At 36.3% G+C, this 19,734-nt stretch overlaps 1 protein-coding gene across 1 annotated transcript; it reads left to right on the top strand.

Annotated features, from left to right (window-relative positions):
• The first annotated feature begins 3,082 nt into the window (after positions 1-3,082).
• On the top strand, positions 3,083-7,646 carry bub3 (BUB3 mitotic checkpoint protein). The gene is made up of 8 exons (XM_028030258.1): positions 3,083-3,258; positions 4,228-4,422; positions 4,507-4,576; positions 4,827-4,978; positions 5,062-5,220; positions 5,373-5,550; positions 5,942-6,158; positions 7,328-7,646. The coding sequence occupies exons 2-8, from the start codon at positions 4,228-4,230 to the stop codon at positions 7,335-7,337; spliced, it is 981 nt and encodes a 326-aa protein (XP_027886059.1). The 5' UTR covers positions 3,083-3,258; the 3' UTR covers positions 7,338-7,646.
• Positions 7,647-19,734: the final 12,088 nt, after the last annotated feature.

The following is a 19,734-nucleotide window of genomic DNA, read 5'->3' as shown; positions in this document are numbered from 1 at the left end:
ATAAAATCTTGCTGTTGATTCCCACAAATATGGTGCATATATTTTAATGTATTCAATTTTGGGGGAAACATAAACTTGTTTTAAACGGGAGTCGTTTGTCTGTATTTCAGAAATTTGCGTCAGTGTTTGCAAAAAAAAAAATGTGGAAATTAATATTTTAGTATCTTTAAACCGTGCAATACTGTTGGTTTGTCAGCCTTTTATTTTTGTCACAGCTCAGTTTCAAAAACGCGAAATATTGCTTTTTTTTTTGTTTGTTTGTTTTGTTTCGTTATAGTGAGGACAATCATGTGATTCTTAAACTGAACGCTGTACAAAACATTCATTTGCTTTTTTGTTGTTGTTGTTGTTGTTGTTTTTTGTTGTTTAGTTTTTATGACGGCTGTATAGTTTAAAAGCTACGAAAAAGCCAAAAATAACCTCGATTTCTGCCTCTATGTTTTTTTTTTTTCCTGATATTAAAATTCTGTATAGACCGAAGCTCAGTAAAGTTCATTCTAAAGAAGTTTGCTCATCTGTTATTATTGTGAAGTAATAAATAATTTAATAATTTTTAGTTTTACCAAAGTATATGCAGCGGGATCAAAACTGAAGCCTTTTATGCCAACATGTCTTATTTAAAGATTTAAAGAAAAAAACATTTCCATATGCTGGGAGCGCAAATGACCCAAGTTAAATATTTGAGCCTTCATTTTCAATTGGGTACAATAGTCTGTCTTAATTAGTCTTTATGCAGATAATGATGCATTATGGTTAGGTTTTTTTTTTTTATGTCAGAGGCCTCTGTTAGTGTTTTGTTTGTTTGTTTGTTTGTTTTTATTAATGTATTTCTTTTGTAATATATATGTCTGTAGTTATAGCTTCCCGAACAGTAACCAAAAGACCAAAAAGCAAGGGTCATTCAATTAAAACCATTGCAAAATCTGTCATAGCACTGTAAAAAATAATCTTGAGAGGGTATTAAATGTTAGCTCTTAAAATTCATGAAATGTTAAATAAGTATTATAGGTTCCAACTGTAATTTTAATGGTTGCATTCTCATAAAAAAAACATGTACTTTTAGTAACAAGATTTTGATTTGAGATGTTTGTTCATTCAAATCAAATTCATATGTGTTGTGTGTGCTGTCCAACAGAAAATTTTGACAGTGTTTTTTAAATAAATATATCAATATCAGAAAGGTTGTAAAGGTTCAGAACTGCCGGTAGACTTGCTGAGGATGTTCCAGGAATGTAAGATTATATTTAGCTTTACCTTGTTTAGAAATACCACTGATGCTGAGGTCAAATTTGATACCAGAGAAATTGTTCTATATCGTACCTATGGTTGTTATAGGGAAAATTATTACATGTTACTTCGTCAGGTTAAATTTTAAAAAGTTTAAAACCATTTTTTTATAACATTCCAAGCACCAATTACAAACCAATTCTTTTTTTCTTTTTTTTATAAGCAAATTATGAAAAAAACACACAAAAAAACAAACAAACAAACAAACTAGAATTCAGTTGAGTAAGTATAATTCAAAAATTGGGTTGAACTTAAACTTTTTTGTCTTTCAGTTTCATTTTGTTTTATCAACAAATGTCAAAATTCTGGATGCTCTGTGTTCAGATTTAAGCATTTATGGGAGGCTCTGAAAGTTTGGGGGTCCTAAGCAGCTGTTCAGTTCACTTATGCCTTGTGAGGGCTCTGGTATGGATGGCATTACACAGTGATAAAACATGCTGTAGAATTTAAAATAACATTGCAGACATAATTTGGTTGTATTTAACATTAAACTACTTAGAAGGAAGACCACTTCTGGGTATGTCAGAGATAATGGTGTATAAATCAGGTACAGACAAAAAGACAGAAGGGCCAGAGAAGAACAGGGTAAGTGGTAGTTGGGCCATCAATAGTTTCTTGAAGACACACAAGAACGTCCCTGTTCTGGTTGCGCTTCGTTATCCCACCATCATGGAACAAACACCAGTCCTCCTTTGTGCAGGGACTGCTAGACCACAATACTTTGACGACCGAAGTGAGAAAGTCATGACAGTTAGGTCTTTTACAACAACATTCAAGTAGATGGGAATTGTTTCACCTTGCATTCAATGCAGGTGGCACATGTATTTCTGTAGAAGCCACACAAATTACCTGACATGGGTCTCCAATTTTTTTTCTTACTAATCTGCTTTGCGATTATTGGAAAATGAAAAGCAATTATTGATTATAAGAAAACAAGATGGATATCGGTATCTAGGTAGCAAAACTATGGTCAATATAAATAATTAATTATTATGCATTGGGTTAATTTTTAGGATTTTTCTTAATTATGTATGTATTTAATCCATTCTCTGAATGTATTTATTTGAGATAAGCCCTGCAGTTCAGGATCCAATTTATCTCCAACACCAAACACAGTGATGATTGCAGGAATGAACTACACTTCTGACGATTTGCATTTCACTGAAGCAGTGACGCTTCTGTTTGTGAACATGCTCCTTTACTGTTTTAAAGCGAGAAATATACTGATCATTGCCTGCATTGCTAATAGTAGCACCACAGCAAATGGTAAATCCCACTGACTTTTCAACTTTTAGAGTTGTGTCTTCTAAAAAAAACCCAAATGGGATAGTATGACAGTTTTTAACGATATTCATAACATTTACTAAGCACATTATTATGAGAGACTGTTTATAATTGTCCTCGTGAATGAGAGCGATGCTTGACTAAACCAGGATAATCAGGTGCATTCTAATGTATGCAGGATCTGCTACCAAAGCATACCAGGTAATAGAATGAATATTGCATTCACAATATGCATGCTTCATGGAAAATGTGAATACTTTTTATGAATAACGATATAGTGCCTAACCTAATACTCACTACATACCAGAGTTTTGCTACCAAGATACCGATATCCATCTTGTTTTTTTATAATCAATAATTGCTTTTCATTTTCCAATAATCGCAAAGCAAATTAGTAACAACAAAAATTGGAGACCCATGTCAGGTGATTTGTGTGGCTTCTACGGAAATACGCGTAGTTTTAAAGCAAACCAATGACGTTGCAGGCGCCAATTTGAACGCTAGCGTCAGCCAATCAGTGAGTTGATATTGTTCCTTGTGCTAGCAAGCGAATTAGCTACACGCGACCGCCTCGCTTTCTAGCATTTTCTAACAGTGTTCTTCAAATTTTAATTTGGTCTGAGTAGTAATACTTAGTCCTGCTGGACATATTACCCAGTCGCTCTTGTACAACACGAAACTGAAGCGGTAAGTAAAGTAAAAAAGCTACCACGAATGTTTGTAGCCACTTGCTAGCGCTAGCTGAACTGGGCTCGGTGTAATTACTGGAGCTGTATAAGAACAGTTATGACTTTAACCCCGGCTAAGTGAAAAACAAATGGCCCAGAAACGTGTGAAAGAGTTTGACGTTTGTTAAAGCTTGTGTTTATGTCATATTTATGCCGTAAATATTTGTTCTTTAGAGATTTGGAAAGTCATTGCCTTTAAGATTGATTCCACGAATAAACTGCAGCTTGTTGTTGAGTCTTTCTTGTCCATTTTCTTAACTTTAAACTTACTTTTAGTTTAATTTTCTAGAACGCAATTTAGACGTTCTAGAAATTATTGTTGTCATTAAGTCAGCATTTTGTAAATCTATTCGTTAAACTCTTAACGTCCCTGAGTGGAACACAGGGTTTCAACGCTTACATAGTTCATTCACTGCCCATGCCATTACCTAAAGCTTTTGTTAATCTGTTTATCCATTAATTATATAATTAATGGATAAACATTAGACAATTGTCTAACTGTCCTTCATCAGTTCATCTGTTTATCACTCCATTCATGCTTATTACGTTTCCCAGGCTTTTGTTTTTCCGACGTTGCTTAAGTGTAAAAATATCTGCCACAGATTCATAGTAAGCTTAAAAAATATGTAAGTCTAATATGTTTACCTTCCTCTACCTTGCACAGCTTTTTCTCTGTTGTTTTGATTTAAATCTTGCTCCATGTTCCATATGGCTGTAATAATGCATAAAATTGCCAAAGGGGTTCATATCAAGACTTTGCTACAGAAAACTTTGGAAGAGATTGTGTTTTTTAATATCTCTGTTAGTTACATTGATCTGATTGTTATTATAAACTGTTTTAATCAACATCCAGAATTATTCTAATCAGCTTTTGACTTTCTGATATTTATGGTTAAGTGTAGATTTACCTTATCCTCCTTTTCCACAGATGACGGGCTGTAACGAATACAAGTTAAACCAGGGGCCAGAAGACAGCATCTCTGCTGTGAAGTTCAGCCCCAGCACTGCCCAGTTCCTCTTGGTTTCCTCATGGGACTGCACTGTACGCCTCTACGATGTGGGAGGAAACACAATGAGGATGAAGTACCAACACACAGCTCCTGTTCTTGATTGTGCTTTTTATGTAGGTTGATTTGCCTTCGACTTAATGCTGTGACCTTATTTAACGAGTGTGATGCAAGTAGATAATGTCGAGTTTTGCTTGCAGGACCCAACACATTCTTGGAGTGGAGGTTTAGATTCCCAGTTAAAGACTCATGATTTGAACACAGACCAAGGTACGCCTTTTAGGTTAAGCCTTATAAGCTTAAAATATGTACTGCTTTGATACATGTTGTATCGCTCTGACCTGCCGATAATGATTTAAGACAATTCCTTTTTCTCTTCTGAGCCTCTGATTACAAATCAGACAATTGTAAATTTGGTCAAATTTATTCATCTGCTGGTTTCTTCGTGTCTTTGTATTGCCAAGTAAGTTGGTAATACAAAGAATAAAATGTAATTTGTTTACTTTTATTCTTTGAACAGATGCAATAGTTGGAACACATGACGCCCCCATTCGTTGTGTGGAGTATTGCCCAGAGGTTAATGTCATGGTAACGGGCAGCTGGGATAGATCAGTACGACTGTGGGACCCGCGGACGCCCTGCAACGCTGGCACCTTCACTCAGCCTGACAAGGTAGCAAAACACATTAAAGGGGACTGTATAGATTTATTCCCTTTAACATTTTACTGGTTTTAAACCTGCTGGTTTTTGTGAAGGTTTACACCCTCTCTGTGGCCGGAGACAGGCTGATCGTTGGCACAGCAGGAAGACGGGTGTTGGTGTGGGATTTGCGGAATATGGGTTATGTACAGCAGAGAAGAGAATCCAGCCTCAAGTATCAGACTCGTTGCATCAGAGCCTTCCCCAACAAACAGGTACACTTTGTGCTTGATAAAGAAAGACTCCAGTCTGTATCAAATTTCTTCAAGTATTTACTCTCAACTGAAACTAATGTTATGAATACATATTTCTTATTGAGATTGAGGCTGGATTGTAGTTTCCTTTCTGTTTTTCGTCTTGGCTTCAGGGTTATGTGTTGAGTTCAATCGAAGGCCGAGTAGCTGTGGAGTACCTGGATCCGAGCCAGGAGGTTCAGAAGAAGAAATATGCCTTTAAGTGCCACCGGCTAAAGGAGGAAGGAATTGAACACGTCTACCCTGTCAATGCCATTTCTTTTCACAGTGTTCACAATACCTTTGCTACAGGTACATAGAGTTTTCAGCAAACTGCATTGAGGTTTGTGGCTGTAAAGTGTCTTTACAAGCTGCCATTTAGATATGGTGTAATTGTAAAAGCATTGGAATTACAATTTGGACTCCTAAAACTCCAAAAATAACCAGGCAAACTTTTATTTTTCAGATTTTATGTAGGTCTGATATCTAAAGCAAAATGGTCTCAAAAAAACTTTAAATTTTATTTTTATTAGAACTTGAATTAAACAGTTTTTCTTTCAATATATTGCTAAACTGATTCTATTTTGAAAATCTTCTTTTGACCTTTTGTCACTGACTTGTCACAATCTGCTAGTAAAGACCTAATCTCTATTCTAACGGTTTTAAACTTCTGAGGTTGACCTTGAGCCTCTCCTCTCTCCAGGTGGCTCAGACGGCTTTGTGAATATCTGGGATCCATTCAACAAAAAGCGCCTGTGTCAGTTCCACCGCTACCCAACTAGCATTGCTTCCCTGGCTTTCAGCAACGATGGCACTATGCTCGCCATTGCCTCGTCCTACATGCACGAGAAAGGAGACATCAGCCACCCAGAGGACGCCATCTTTATCCGTCAGGTCACAGATGCTGAGACGAAGCCCAAGTGAGTTTTCTAAAAATTTCTTTCTTTTTTTTTTTAACCACATTGAGGCACACTATAGCAATTTACACCACCCCCATCCCACCCGTTATGTTTGCAGAGAACATGTCCAGCTGCAGACACACCGATCTGTATCTCTGTCCACTTTTCAATATCCGACAGCTGAAAGACACAGAAGAGAGTTTCAGCTTTCCCATTTGGAATTCCCGTGACTCTTGCAAATATACAGCAGGACCACATGAGTTAAAACCTGATTAAAATGCAACCAAATTCATTATTACATATATAAAAGCTTCCAGTTGCATTTGGACTACTGTCCCACTCAGAAGTGTAAACTATGCATTTACAGTCGGTCCTTCTGACCCACACTGAATATCTTGCACATCATAAAGTTTCTGCCTTTAGTATAATTTTCTACAAATAAAAATCTTTACTGTTTGTGGTAATTTTATGGCTTACTAGATGTATGCAATAATAGTGCTCATGTTTTTCCCTTTGAACTACATGACCAGATCATTCACTCACTAATGGAAGACCATCCAACCCAGGGGTCTGCAATCATTATAATAATAGATGACAAGTTTTTTAGATGCATAACTTTAAATTTATGAGCACATTTATTTGAATTTGGGTTTCCAATCATATATAAACATCAGACCTCGTTATAAGGTTCACTTGGAGCCTTAAACAGTCTTAGTAGACTTTGAAATATTTGACACCCAGAACAGTAAGTTTATACATTTTTCTCCACAAATGTAGGTACAATTGCTTTTTTTTCCCCCTGTCTGAAACGTAATTTTGATCCCTTATATGTCTAGTACATGCGACATCATCACAATAAAGTAGACTTTGACTTTATGCTATTAGTAAATAAGTCTCAAAATGACAATATTATCACTTAAAACAATTTTTGAATGTATTAATGTTTATGGATGCTCTCATGGAACAAATTGGTTAAATAGAAAAAAAAGACAATTCTATCAATGCAACCAGTTTTTGGAGTTTTCAAACATTAATTTGAATCTGTTGTAAGAAATTAATCATGATAATGATAAAGGATACAACAAATGCCTAAATACATAATGTCAAAGTTCAACAGCTAGAATTTCTTTGAAAGATACGTTGCTTTCTGTTCTGATCGCTAATGCTGTTTTTTTTTTTCTTCTTTAAAGGTCAACCTAAAACTGAAGCATACTGGACTCCTTCAGCATCCTGGATTTCTGTTTGCATCCTGTGCTTTATCTGCCTTGCCAACTCAACTACTTGTGATGTATGTTTGCTATAACCTACATGGTAAATATTTCTTTGTTTCTTGTGTTGTCTTGTATTTTCTTCAGCGAAGCTGATTTAAACTTAAATACACGGTCTTTAGCTTATTTCCCTATGTTTAAAGTTCATAATTTAACATCACGTTGTGTCTGTCCTTTACTCCTTGTTTTATCACTGATTGATGGGTAAAGTTGATATATCAATAAAAATAAAACCTTTTCATAAACTTTGAGTATGAATTCAATCCTTTCTCCACTGTTTGTCGCATACCAGGAGGAGAACATGAGGTGTGCTAGGAATGTGTCAAAGCAGTAGTTTTACTTCTGATGATGTGTCGAGACAAAGTGGGGATTTTCTGGTTATGCTGGGGGCTACACTTGCCCAAGACAGTGACCTGTGCTGATAGCCATCACAGTTTTGTGATCCAAGGAAAATTCTTGTTTGTTACTCAGCAAAATGGTAGAGAACCACAAAACTGACTCCCCTGACATGGTGGCAATCTGCCAACAAGGAAGAATGTTGGCTCTAAATCAGAAAGCATCCTGAGATTATTGTAACACCTCAATGATGGTGTTCAGATTTCTAAATCCGCTTAAAAGTTTTAATGAACTAATGCATGAATTTGTCCAAATATTTTTGTATAGATTTAACAAGCTCATTGATGTTTTGGAAATGCTTTTCCTGCTTTCTGGAAATGATTGGTTAGGTAAAATTATTGAGCACATTTCTGTGACTGTCTGAAACAGGCCAGCCTTTGACATCTGACTATAGCTTGATATGAAGTGGCTTTCATTTTAGACCATAATTACAGCCACTGAGGCAGATGCAGGATGGCAGGGAGTTTGTTATTGGGGTTAAAGTGAATTATTTATTTTCCTGTCATCTCTGGCTGCTGCTGAATTGTGAAGTTGCGTTTGGGAGAACATATCAAACCTGTTAGAGTTTGTCCATTTTGTGCCTGCTTTTGGAAATAAAAGTAATTTAGATTTTATTTTAAAAGTCACACGTCTTCAATTAAAAATACCTGCAATTGCATTTAATATATTTGCCACCTTCTAAGGCTTAATATAGCTTTTTCATGTTTTGCAATCATAAATCTTAACTTATTTCGCTGGAGTTTTGTGATAGACCAGCATAAAATTTGTATTATTCTGATGTGGAGTTAAGGTTACACATGGTTTTATGATTTGTCTGAAATGTGTGGTGTGCATTCAGATGTGTTCAGCACCTTCACTGTGGCCCCTTTATATAATATCTGTATGACCTTGTGCGTGGCATGGAGGTAGCAGCATCGAGATGTAGAGAGGTTTGACTTCACCTGGGATGAGGAATCTGGAGTCTTTTTTTATGTGTTGAAGTGGCCTAGACAAAGTCCAGACCTGCATTAATTTAAGAATTCGTAGCTAAGCTGTAAAACAGGTGTTCAAAGATGCTTTCTATTCTGACAGAGTTTGAATTATTTTATAAGGAACAGTGTCTCCAAAAATCTCCAAATGTGCAAAACTGATGAAATATATAAGCACTCCACACATGAACATATTTCAAAATCCTTTGTTTTCCATTCCCAACAGAATGTATAAAACCTAAACTGACACTATTAAATTTAAATAGTATTAACACATTTGCAATGTACTGTCAATTTAATCAGTTGAAGTATTTAATTATGCTTTATTAATTGTCAGTATTCTACTACAAAAGCCCTCCAATTTTTTCCAATGCTCATGTGGCAGCCGTCCAGATAACCACACCAGTGTGCGGCTTGTGTGGCTGAGCTCTGGTTTCCAGCAGCTGAAGTGTTGCAGACAGTTTGGCTCTACATGAAACCGTTACATGACAATTAAAAAGGGTGACTCCGCTGCAGTGGCTTGTCAGGTGCATTTAACCTGACCACAAAGGGCTCTTATGTTCACTCAAGAGGGCACTGATGACCTTCAGTCAGACACCTTATCCCTCAAGACCGGCTTCTAATACAAAGGCGATGATACCATCCTTCATGAGCCGCTGTAAGTTATGGGAAGTCATGTGACGCGTCAGGAAAATATTGACATTTTGTCTTTAATTTCATTACTCCAGACAGTTGTCAGAATGCTAACAATTCATTTATTTATAATTAGAGGTAGAGGTGTAATATTGGATTTCACATTATAAATGAAGGCTTTTGTTTCATTTTTTCCTAAACAAACTTTTTGTTATAGTTTCATGGATGTAATAGTTGACATTTGTAAATAGATTTCTGAATAGATTTTAGAAATTTGTAAAGATTGGATCCAGATTTGGCATCAGTATATTTTATATTAACCATGCTCATTTTGGGAGCAAAAACCTTTCATAGATGAATTTTGGATAATGTTTCTCTAATGTATCAAACACTCATCAAAGGCAGTGAACAAGCTTTGGTTTTGCTTGTAAAATTGAACAAAAAATATTTAAAGCAGAGGTATTTTACGATTTAATGGACATGATTACTTTTTCACAGTTCTAGATTATTTTTTAAAATTAAATTTATTTTGATCAGAACGAAGATCAATATAATATGATCATGATAAACTATTGTGTATAAATAGTTAAGATGTGTTTATTTTCCAAATTGGAAATTCTGATTCCCCCCCTGCCTTTAACCAACAACACACTATTTCCAGTACATTGAAGCAGAAGATGAGGAAACCTGACCCTTTCTCTTGGACATGGCTGTGGTCTGCCACAGGACCTCACTCCAAGCTGTCCCCTGCTGCCCCAGGGAGGCTTTTAAAGAGCCTTGGCGGGCAAGACAACATCTTCTCGAGAGCATTGTAGTTACATTAGAGCCTAATTAGACGATAAACCTCAAGGCCATGTAACCCACTGCTAGGTGTCACACTAACAGCCATCCATCTCTGTCCGGGCCCGACAGGCAGCCAGTGCGGGTTGACTAGTGAAGGTTGCGCTCACCCGGCAGCTGGACTGCAGTAAATCACAAATCTCTCAGCGTGGCAAGAAGCTGGGAAATATATTTGGGATTCGAGGTTTCAGTTTGGCTCTGAGGTGTTGTGAAGGAAATGAATCAACTGATAAATGGGATGTATGGAATTGGTGTTTCTACAAACCTTTCCAGAATTATGAAGCCCAGATTTGGTTCTTTACAAGCAGCATTCTGTCATTTATTCTGAACAGAAAATGTGTGTTATGCTGAGACAACACTACAGGGGTAAATGTCATAGACGAATTGTCCTATCTGCTCTGTTAAAGCAACACAAAGGAAAAAGAGATAAATAAATTATATCATTGAAAAGTTTATTTCAGTAATTCAGTTCAAAGAGTGACAAAGAGTAACTTTTTAAACTACTTAGCTCTGTCATTAAAAAAAAAAGAAGTTTGTGTTCAAAATGACACATCCAAGTATATTTTAAATGATTGAGTGGAAGGAAAAAGTCAAATTTGGGGGTGATTCATAAGATGCACCAAGAATATCCAGGACATTAACCACAGCTGTGGCATTGCTTGTGTTAATCTAGACACAGTCTAAAGTTTCTGTTCTGGGTTTGGGGGGAAATAGGCTGGAGTGCTGTTCAGCAGTCTGAAATGTACTTATCCGGTAACCATAAATCTGGATTTTTATTTGTATTTTTTCAGTGAATCTTCAGTATGTGACCCTGATTTCCAATAAAATGACTCCTCTAAACTCTTGAATCAAAATGATAAATGCTTCGTATAAAGAAGATGAGAAACAGAGATCAATCTGGTTACGTTTAGAAATGTTTTGTTTAATAACTTCTAGAAAAATTGAGACAGAAGATGAAATTGCACACAAAATATGCATTCCAGTGGCTAAGAAAACCAACTCCATTTCATACATTTATTGAAACATTTAGACTTAGTTTAGGGTGTTGGAAAACAAAGTTTATACCGCAAATAGTTAACATTCCCAGGTATTCCCTGTCAAATTCTACCCGGCGTGGTTGTGAACGTCCCCAAGGGATGGAACAACATAAACACGTGTCCAATAGAAAGTTCAGTGAATTTCCTGCATTAATGACAGGTAGATTTGGCACATCCAACAGTTGTTCTCTCCACTCAGACAAAAATCAGATTGTACTTTTCTTTGTAGGCTGTCTGTTTCTACGAAGCTCCTTGGGTTATTTAATGACTTCATGGCCACAGGGCCAGGGTTACAGTTTGTCCTTTCCTGCAATTAGCATTCACGGTTATCTTAGCAGAACTAATGCACCGCAGTCTTTGAGGCTCAGGTTTCCCTTGTGCCCCTGAGTGACTGCGGGCAAGATTTAACTGACTGCTTGTATCCATTTCAAGCTGCTTTAATAGATCTTACTTGCAAAATCCCCAAAAGAATACAACATCAAGTCAGCTATTATCAGCGTAGATGTCGCAGTTTTGCTCTTTGGGAAAAAAAAAAAAAAGGAGATTATGAATTTTATTTGTCGGTAATGCTTTTGGTTATTTAGTTACACAGCTGTTGACACAAGTGTCTCAAAGGATGTTTGACAGAGCCGCGTATCCAGATCAATATGGCGCAATTACAGTATGTCTGCTTTTATCTCTCATACATGTCTCATAACATCATTAATTGATTAGTTTTGTGCTTCGTCCACTGACATTTAAGCAATTAGGTCAAAACCAACTGATATTATGGATATATTTGGCAGACAGGAACATTTACACCAAAGCTTATTCATATTTTTGGGGGGGGAAGAGGGGGCTACATAAAAATTCTTAATCAAAATTGTAATTCAGATTATACATGAATACAAATACTTTATACATATACACATATATTGATCTATGCATTGATAAAACTTTCAAAAACTGCAGTTTTGCTTTTAAATCATCGGCATATCAGTCTAATGTAACATAAATCTGCATGTTTTTGCTATTTATATCACACTTAAATATTTCAGATCATTAAACACTTTTTTTGTATCAGTCCAAGATAACCTGAGTAAATAGACAAAGTTGAATTTATATCAGGATTTCATTCAAACAATTAAAAAGCTATCCAACCAAACCTGGCTCTCTAAGACAACCTGATAACCGAAACCCTGAACTTGATCACCGTCGGTGCCACTTTAAGTGGTATTGCTGTTGAGTCAAGAAATCACATAATTAGAACCTGTCTGACAACATAAAGTGGGCTAAGGATCTCAAAAAGGGATTAAGTGTTTACTGGGAGTCTTTTAAATCCCTTTAGAGAAATTTTGACTAACTCAAATTTCTTGAATTGTTGAAGTTATATCCTATGTTAAATACAACAAAAGCTGAGATTGACAAATTAGCAACATTGTTAAAGCATTTAAATTAGAATTGAAATTGATCTTAAGTATCACAATATTTTTTTTTAGAGTCCAACAACATGTTTCGAGTTCCCCTTTCACCGATTTAATGTCCTTTATTATAGAAGTGGAAAAAATGTTTTTTCATTTTGTTCCACAATGTGTTTACTCCTTCTAAAATCTATGATATTGAATATAAAGTACATTTGTCACTTTCTAAGTGCATTCTGTCTGAGCGATCACTGTTTGTCCTGCATTATGGAGGCAAATCAATGCCGCAAAAAGTAAGTATTTTCATAAATAGCTTTTGATTATTGGACATTATTAACGTTTCTGAATTCAGTTAAAGTGAAGCAGTGCTCTGCCCCATCGGCTCAATCGCAGATTAGGCAAAGTAATGTGAATGCAGGAGATCAATCCACTCATCTAATAATGCTTCCATGTGCGCTGCAGCGGGGCATTGAGAAGTCTGGTCCTAATTCATCATCGTACACACACATTATTTTATTATTGATGGCTGTTGCCTCGGGCAGGTCCATTTGTTTTTTTCTTTTTCAGTTTTGTGCCAGGCGGCAGAACGCTGGATGGAGGTTTATTCGGGCGGCCCCTGCCAGCAGCATCACACACAGCACTCTCCCATTCAGATATTGATCATCATTTCTCCCGATAATCCGGCACCTGACACATTTTTACAACATTATGTGGAACAGGTCAGGGGACAGTGTTAATGAAACAGCATGATGGATGTTGTTATCCACAGCATCAAGAACGGGATTTATAAGCGCACAACTGCAACTCTGCAGAGATTATGAAGACTTAAGCAGTGAGGTGGTCCAAAATCACACTGAAGGTGGATTTAGCTGTGACATACTTATTTCGATTAATTTACTGGTTCCAGATCTTGTTAAGTTACAACCACAAACCTTACTGCAGTTTTTGGGGATTTCCTGATAGACAAACACAAAGTAGTTCAGAATTGTGACTTGGAATGAAAATGATAGTTTTCAAATTTTGCACAAATCAAATTCTGGTCTTCTATTGAATTGGGTCCCTTTTAGCATGATACCCCCAAATAAAATATAGGCAATGATCTTTTGGACGTAGTCATGAAAAATGCCTAAATCTCTCATTTAATTTATTTATATTTCATTTTCTGTGGATTTTCTTTAAATTTGTATTATATTTTCATGCGTTTATTTTGAAAACCAGTGTATTGTAGCTCTGGCTATATTTTGAGCTTTGTTGAACCTCCACATTCTTCCTGGTTTCTGTGCATGGCTATGTCTAAGGTTTTCTAGTCGTACAAACTTTTTAAATATTCCGATGTTAGACTCTACATTTCTCCATGAGATGTTCATATTATCTTGTGGAGATAAGACGATATTAATTTCAGGTATTGTTATTGAACACAACCCTGCTTTAACCCTTTAACAACCACACCAAGAAAAAAACCTGTGAAAATTTTTTTCTTTGCATTTCTTTTACCCTAGGGTGACTCATATACACAATCAAAATTTTTTTTTCCAACAGACCCTGTGGTTTTTAAAATATTGATCTCTACCAAACAGTTGAGATGTCACTTGATGGTTTAAGTATATGACGTAATAAAAATACCAAGTACAGTAGATAAATTAAAATAAAATGCTAATTTATAAAGAAATAACCAACAAAAAATGTCTGGGGCATTGGATACAGTTTATTTCTGTCAAAATGCCACAAAACACTGGTTTTAATTTCAACCAAGGAAAACATTGCGTCAAACAAGGAAATATTGCATTTTTAATCTTCCCATCTTGACTGTATCTGTATTAAAGTGCCACAGCACAAAATTCTCACATTCAATCCACTTCTGATTATAGGTAACAGTGCAAAACATTTATTTTTACATTCAAAAAGGAAAAGAAAATACTGCAGAACAATAGAAACATTTGTTGCTTTTATATCTCAGCACACCTTTTCTGTTTTGGTGCAACAGCATGTATTTTGGGACACAAGTGTCACGTATCTGGAGGATTGACTGAACTAGTGTTACTTGTTTTCATTTAAACTTTGAAAAAACATGGCAAACACAGAAAAACATTACCAAACATATTAAAACATCACATTTCCAACCTTATCTATGTGTTTGCAAAACAGCATTCTTTTTGTGCATTAGATGCACTTTACCTCTGGTGATATAACTTAAAGCATTCCTGGTTTGCATTCAAACACAGGAAGACATTGCATTTCACACTCCCTTTGGACACAGACTGCATCTCCCTCATAAATGAATGTACCGCCGTAACAGCTGGAATCTCCTCCTTGGCATGATGTCAGTGATCAGGTCGAAGCGTGATTCACGGTGCCAGTAGTCCTCCAGTGACGGGAAATTGAAAACACCCATAAAAAGAAGGATCACTAGGAAATGCTCTATCTTTTCAGGACTAGTCTTGATTGGATCACCCAACTCTTGAGCAGAGTACAAATTGGTGTGATGTGCGATATATTCAATCATCTCATCAGTGAAGAGCATTTTGAAATACTGGAAGGGTGAGGGCACAGCTTCAAGGGGTTCAAATCTTGAATTAAGAACCTGGAACTCATCAATGTCTTCCTGCTTCCAGATTCTTCTTGTTCTTTTGTTGGGGCCGGGGGTGTAACTTGGGTCGTCGTTGTCATTTGGTTGCTCCAAGGGAACAGTTTTTAGTGTGTGTTTCCCTTTCCTGCTCCTTTTACGAGGTGGCTGTGTAGAAGATCTGCTTTTTGAGGGAGCCTCCTCTTCATCCAGGGATTCAAAAGAGCTGTCTCCAGTATCATCTGCTTGTGTGGGCTGATAATCAGGATCTTCTACTTGGTCATCATCATTCAGATCACAATCAGATTCTTGAGGATTTTCTGGTACAAGGGTGAGAAGAGTGCGTGGCTTTGCACCATAGAAGGATTTAGTGTCCCTCTAGTGGTGGTTGAAAAGTTAAAATTAGTTAGTAGTTGTGAAAATTATGATTTCCCCACATTTATTCTAAAATTTTACCATATTTGCTAATATCAACTCAGAAAGGCACAAAAATTATTTTGTAAGATAATGATGTTATAATTATTCTTAGTGTATAACACTGTAATAACACTTATTGTTTCATATTTACACCAATAGATGAAAATTACTTTAGATTTTATAGCAAAAAAATTAAATGTTAACTACATTAGCTTAATTTGCAACATTTACCAGAAAGTGACAAATCAACCGTTTGGTCAAGCATATTTTAAAAAAATTATTAGACCTTTAATTTAGCTTTTTATGTGGTATCAAGTAACATAATTCTGTTTAGTAAGGTCTATAACACTATTATATGCCAGAAACCTATTTATACCTTTCAAAGTTTTACCACAACAAGTCGATATTTGTGACAGATTTTTGTGTTTCTGACTTCCTGGTTGGAGAGGGGAAGAAGAAGAATACTATTTAAAGAAACAGTGCCCTCTCGTGGATTTCTTTAGCATATCGTACCTCAACCAAGCGGCAGAGATGGCTCAATCAGGTTAAGCTAAGTTAGGCACTCCTCATATTGAGATATAGAGACTCAAAATGTGCTAAATCATATGGTCGAGTGGGCAGTTAAAGGGTTAATGTTCTCCAAAGCTTTATCTCTGACTTGTTTTGTCAATTTTCTGGTCCTCATTATGCTATTTGTTTTCTAATGTTCATCGGAGGCCTTCACAAAACACATGGGTTTCTACTGAGATTAAATCATACCTCATTTTGCAAATTTTTGATTCTGAAACACATTTTCATTTAATTCATAATTATACTCTGAACTTTGTGGTAGCTGTTCAGATCAAATCCCAATGCAGGTTTGATGTTGTAACATGACAAAATGTGGAAAAGTTCAACAGTTATGAATACTTTTGCACGCCAAAGTAGATTTGAATCTGCTCAATGAGACAAAGACGAGATAAAACTGAATAGATGTTTTTCTTGTGTGTTTTTTCTGTTCAAAAGGGTAACAGCAAGCAACGTGGTAAAAACCAGGCTGCGTGAGAGCACTGGGAGTGAAATCATAAGAGAGGGTCTAAAGCACCAGGCGTGAAGTGAGCTGTATGACTGCGAACTCTGTGCTCCACTCCCTCTCCACCATACATCCATCCCTCCTGGCTAATGTATCCCCTCTCAATAGCCCGGGGACAGAGGAGAAAAGACATTGGTTTGTGTGAAGCACAGAAAGCCCCATCATTCGCAGCACTAATTGGCAAGAAAGCTTCACTTCATTCACTGCTGCGTGTCCTTTGTTGTCCTGTAAAGTGCAGTGCCTTTTGAGGGGTTGTTTCAAAACCTGGCTAATTTCTGCAGACCTCTTACCTGAAGCTGCCTTATGTGGCCATGTCATTATTTGTTTATTTTGTAAAAACACAATGACAAAATACCTTTTGTTTTTATGTCTGTGTGCAAAAACAAAAATTTTACGGAATTTCAATGAGTTTTATTCTTAAGCATCTGTAAGAAATAAAATAATAATAAAAAAAACCCATTTAATCTCTGATGAATTCTGCTTTTCACACTTGGGGAGCTTTGCAGAGACAGAACAGAGGTCGGTGGATGAAAAGAGACGGCTTGTCCTTCCTTTCATCATCACGCTCGAGTGGTTGTATAAAAGCCTGCAAAATGTAGCTTGCAGTTGTATTTTTGCCACAATTACACTTTTATCCTGTTGTAAAATGCATTCAAAGGTTTTTGACTGTGTTTCATTGGTCCATTATTCTTACAGGCTCTCTTAACCCCCTCACACATGAGTTTTGTATTAACCCATTAAGAGTTGAGGCATCCTCTGAAAATGGGAACCACTATGGCCAAATGTATCATCAGGTGCTAATGGGTTAAATACAGCTGCTTAACAGCTATTTTATTTCACAGTTCAGCTGCTATATGCTGCATTACTTCTGGAAATGGTCCAGGGCTGTATGGAGCTCTGCACAGAATTTCATTTGTGACAGCCACTAAATTTCACCAATCTTGAAAGTTCAACAAATATCCCCTTTATATCATCCATTCAGACATTTATATTTTATGTAACATTGAACAATCATTTTGTGGATAGGGTTGAATTTATCATGGATTTTTTCCTATATGGGCCAAAATATACATACAAGCTCGATGTATGAATCCAAATGGCTTAGAGTAGACAAACCACCCTTGGCAGGCTTTACGTAGTACTTGGAGGAGTTGGTCGATTTTGTAAAATTGGTTGGTTTCCTATGAAAGATCTGTCTTCTAAGCATAGCCCATATATTTACAATCAAATCAGGGAAGACCATTTCAGAATCTTCATTTTGTTGTTCCCAAGCGATGTGTGTTTATGATCGTTCTCATGTTGGAACAGCCTACACCATCAAACTCAACCAAATGAAATGAAATTGGATACGACGTTCAAGATCTTGAAAATTTTCTTCTTGGTACTGACCAAGCAAATATTTGGAAGTGCTTATTAGATGTTAAATGAACTCATGCAGGTGTTTAGTAACAAGTGTCATTTGGATGTGATTTTCCCTTTCTGTCCAGCAGGGGGTCAAATGAGTCACCTGACCTGGAAAACCTCCAGGTTCATGCTGAAAGGTCAGAGTTCTGCTTTTTTCCACCTCAATTTGATGACCCATTGCTCACGTTAGAGGTGATCACCTGACTCTCTTGCAATGTACTTCTGGTTTAGTGGAAAAAACTGCAGCATATTTGCAGTTAATTTTATTCAACTAGAAATTTCACTTCAACCTGATATCTAAAGAGGGTTTCTGTTTTAATAGAGACCCTCATTGATGGCTTCTGTAAGGAGTGTAGGCTGGATCAGTTTACCTTGTTACCTTGTCACACTCTGTTCTAGTCTGATCCCCATGTCCATTTCCGCTCAGCTTCCCCTCCCAGTCACGGCCGCATAGCCCAACAGGGTTTTCTTTGTCCCCATGACCAGTCATCCATCCTTAATCCCCAGTTTTTTAACCACACTAGAGAAATGCTGCATGCCTTCAAAGAGTGAGCTGTTGATTGATATCCTCAGTCTCCCTAATAATGTTTTTAAGAAGAATTATTGTGACAAATGATTGTATGCACAGGTAGTTTAACTAATACATATCTGTCATAGATCTTGAATATTTCTGACAGGATATAAGTACACGTGTCATGTTACATCCACAAACTCCAATGTATTCTGTTGGGAGTTTTTTTTAAATAGAATAAATAAGATAGGGTTTAATTATGGAATAGAAGGAAAATAATGGGTTTCAAAATGTTTTACAAATAAAAAAGGAAAATTGTTCTCCATAGTTATTTTATATTCAGCCCTCCTGAGTCCATACTTTGTAAAAACAACCTTTTGCTGGACGTACAGCTGAAAGACTTTTGGATCCCCTTCCTCGTCAGCTTTACTGACAATTTTTTGGTAATTTATCATCACGAAACAACTCTACCCAACCAAGCTGGATCTAAACAATTTCATTGCATCTCTGGCTGTATGTGTAGATTCCCATCTTATGTCTTTAGAAGCTCCTAGCAGGATTTATTCTAGGTTTGTCTTGTAATTAGGGCCTTTTTTCTTCCAGTGAACTGGATGCTAAGATATTAAAATCACTTTTAGCTAGACTGCTTAGCAATTAATTCACTTCTGGATGCTGTGCTAGATATTTTTTTTACAGATAGATTAAAAAGAGCTCAATATAAATGCACACCCCATGTTTCAGTTCAGTATTGTAATGTAAAAACCTAGTCACAATTTCCTTTAATTTTACATATGTGTTATGTAAAGTTAACATACATAACATGTTACAAACCTTTTCTGTTTGTAACAGAAAAATTCCAAGAAAATACATTGAGATTTACCCTTTGTTGCTATTTATGAAGGAATGATGACAAATAAATACCGTCCTGAAAATAATCTATTATTGTCACTGAAATGCAGAGCAAATTAATGTAAACCGTTTTGTTGACGTATAAAACCCAAACTAAAAAAAAAGAAAGTAAACTTCAGTACACCAGAATGAAGCTAGGTAGCAGTGACATGGACCCAAAAAAAGAGAGTAAAACGTTA

This window comes from Xiphophorus couchianus, chromosome 10 (genome assembly GCF_001444195.1).
Source record: "Xiphophorus couchianus chromosome 10, X_couchianus-1.0, whole genome shotgun sequence".
NCBI classification, from domain to species: Eukaryota; Metazoa; Chordata; class Actinopteri; order Cyprinodontiformes; family Poeciliidae; genus Xiphophorus; species Xiphophorus couchianus.
This window is presented reverse-complemented; position numbering and strand designations above follow the sequence as displayed.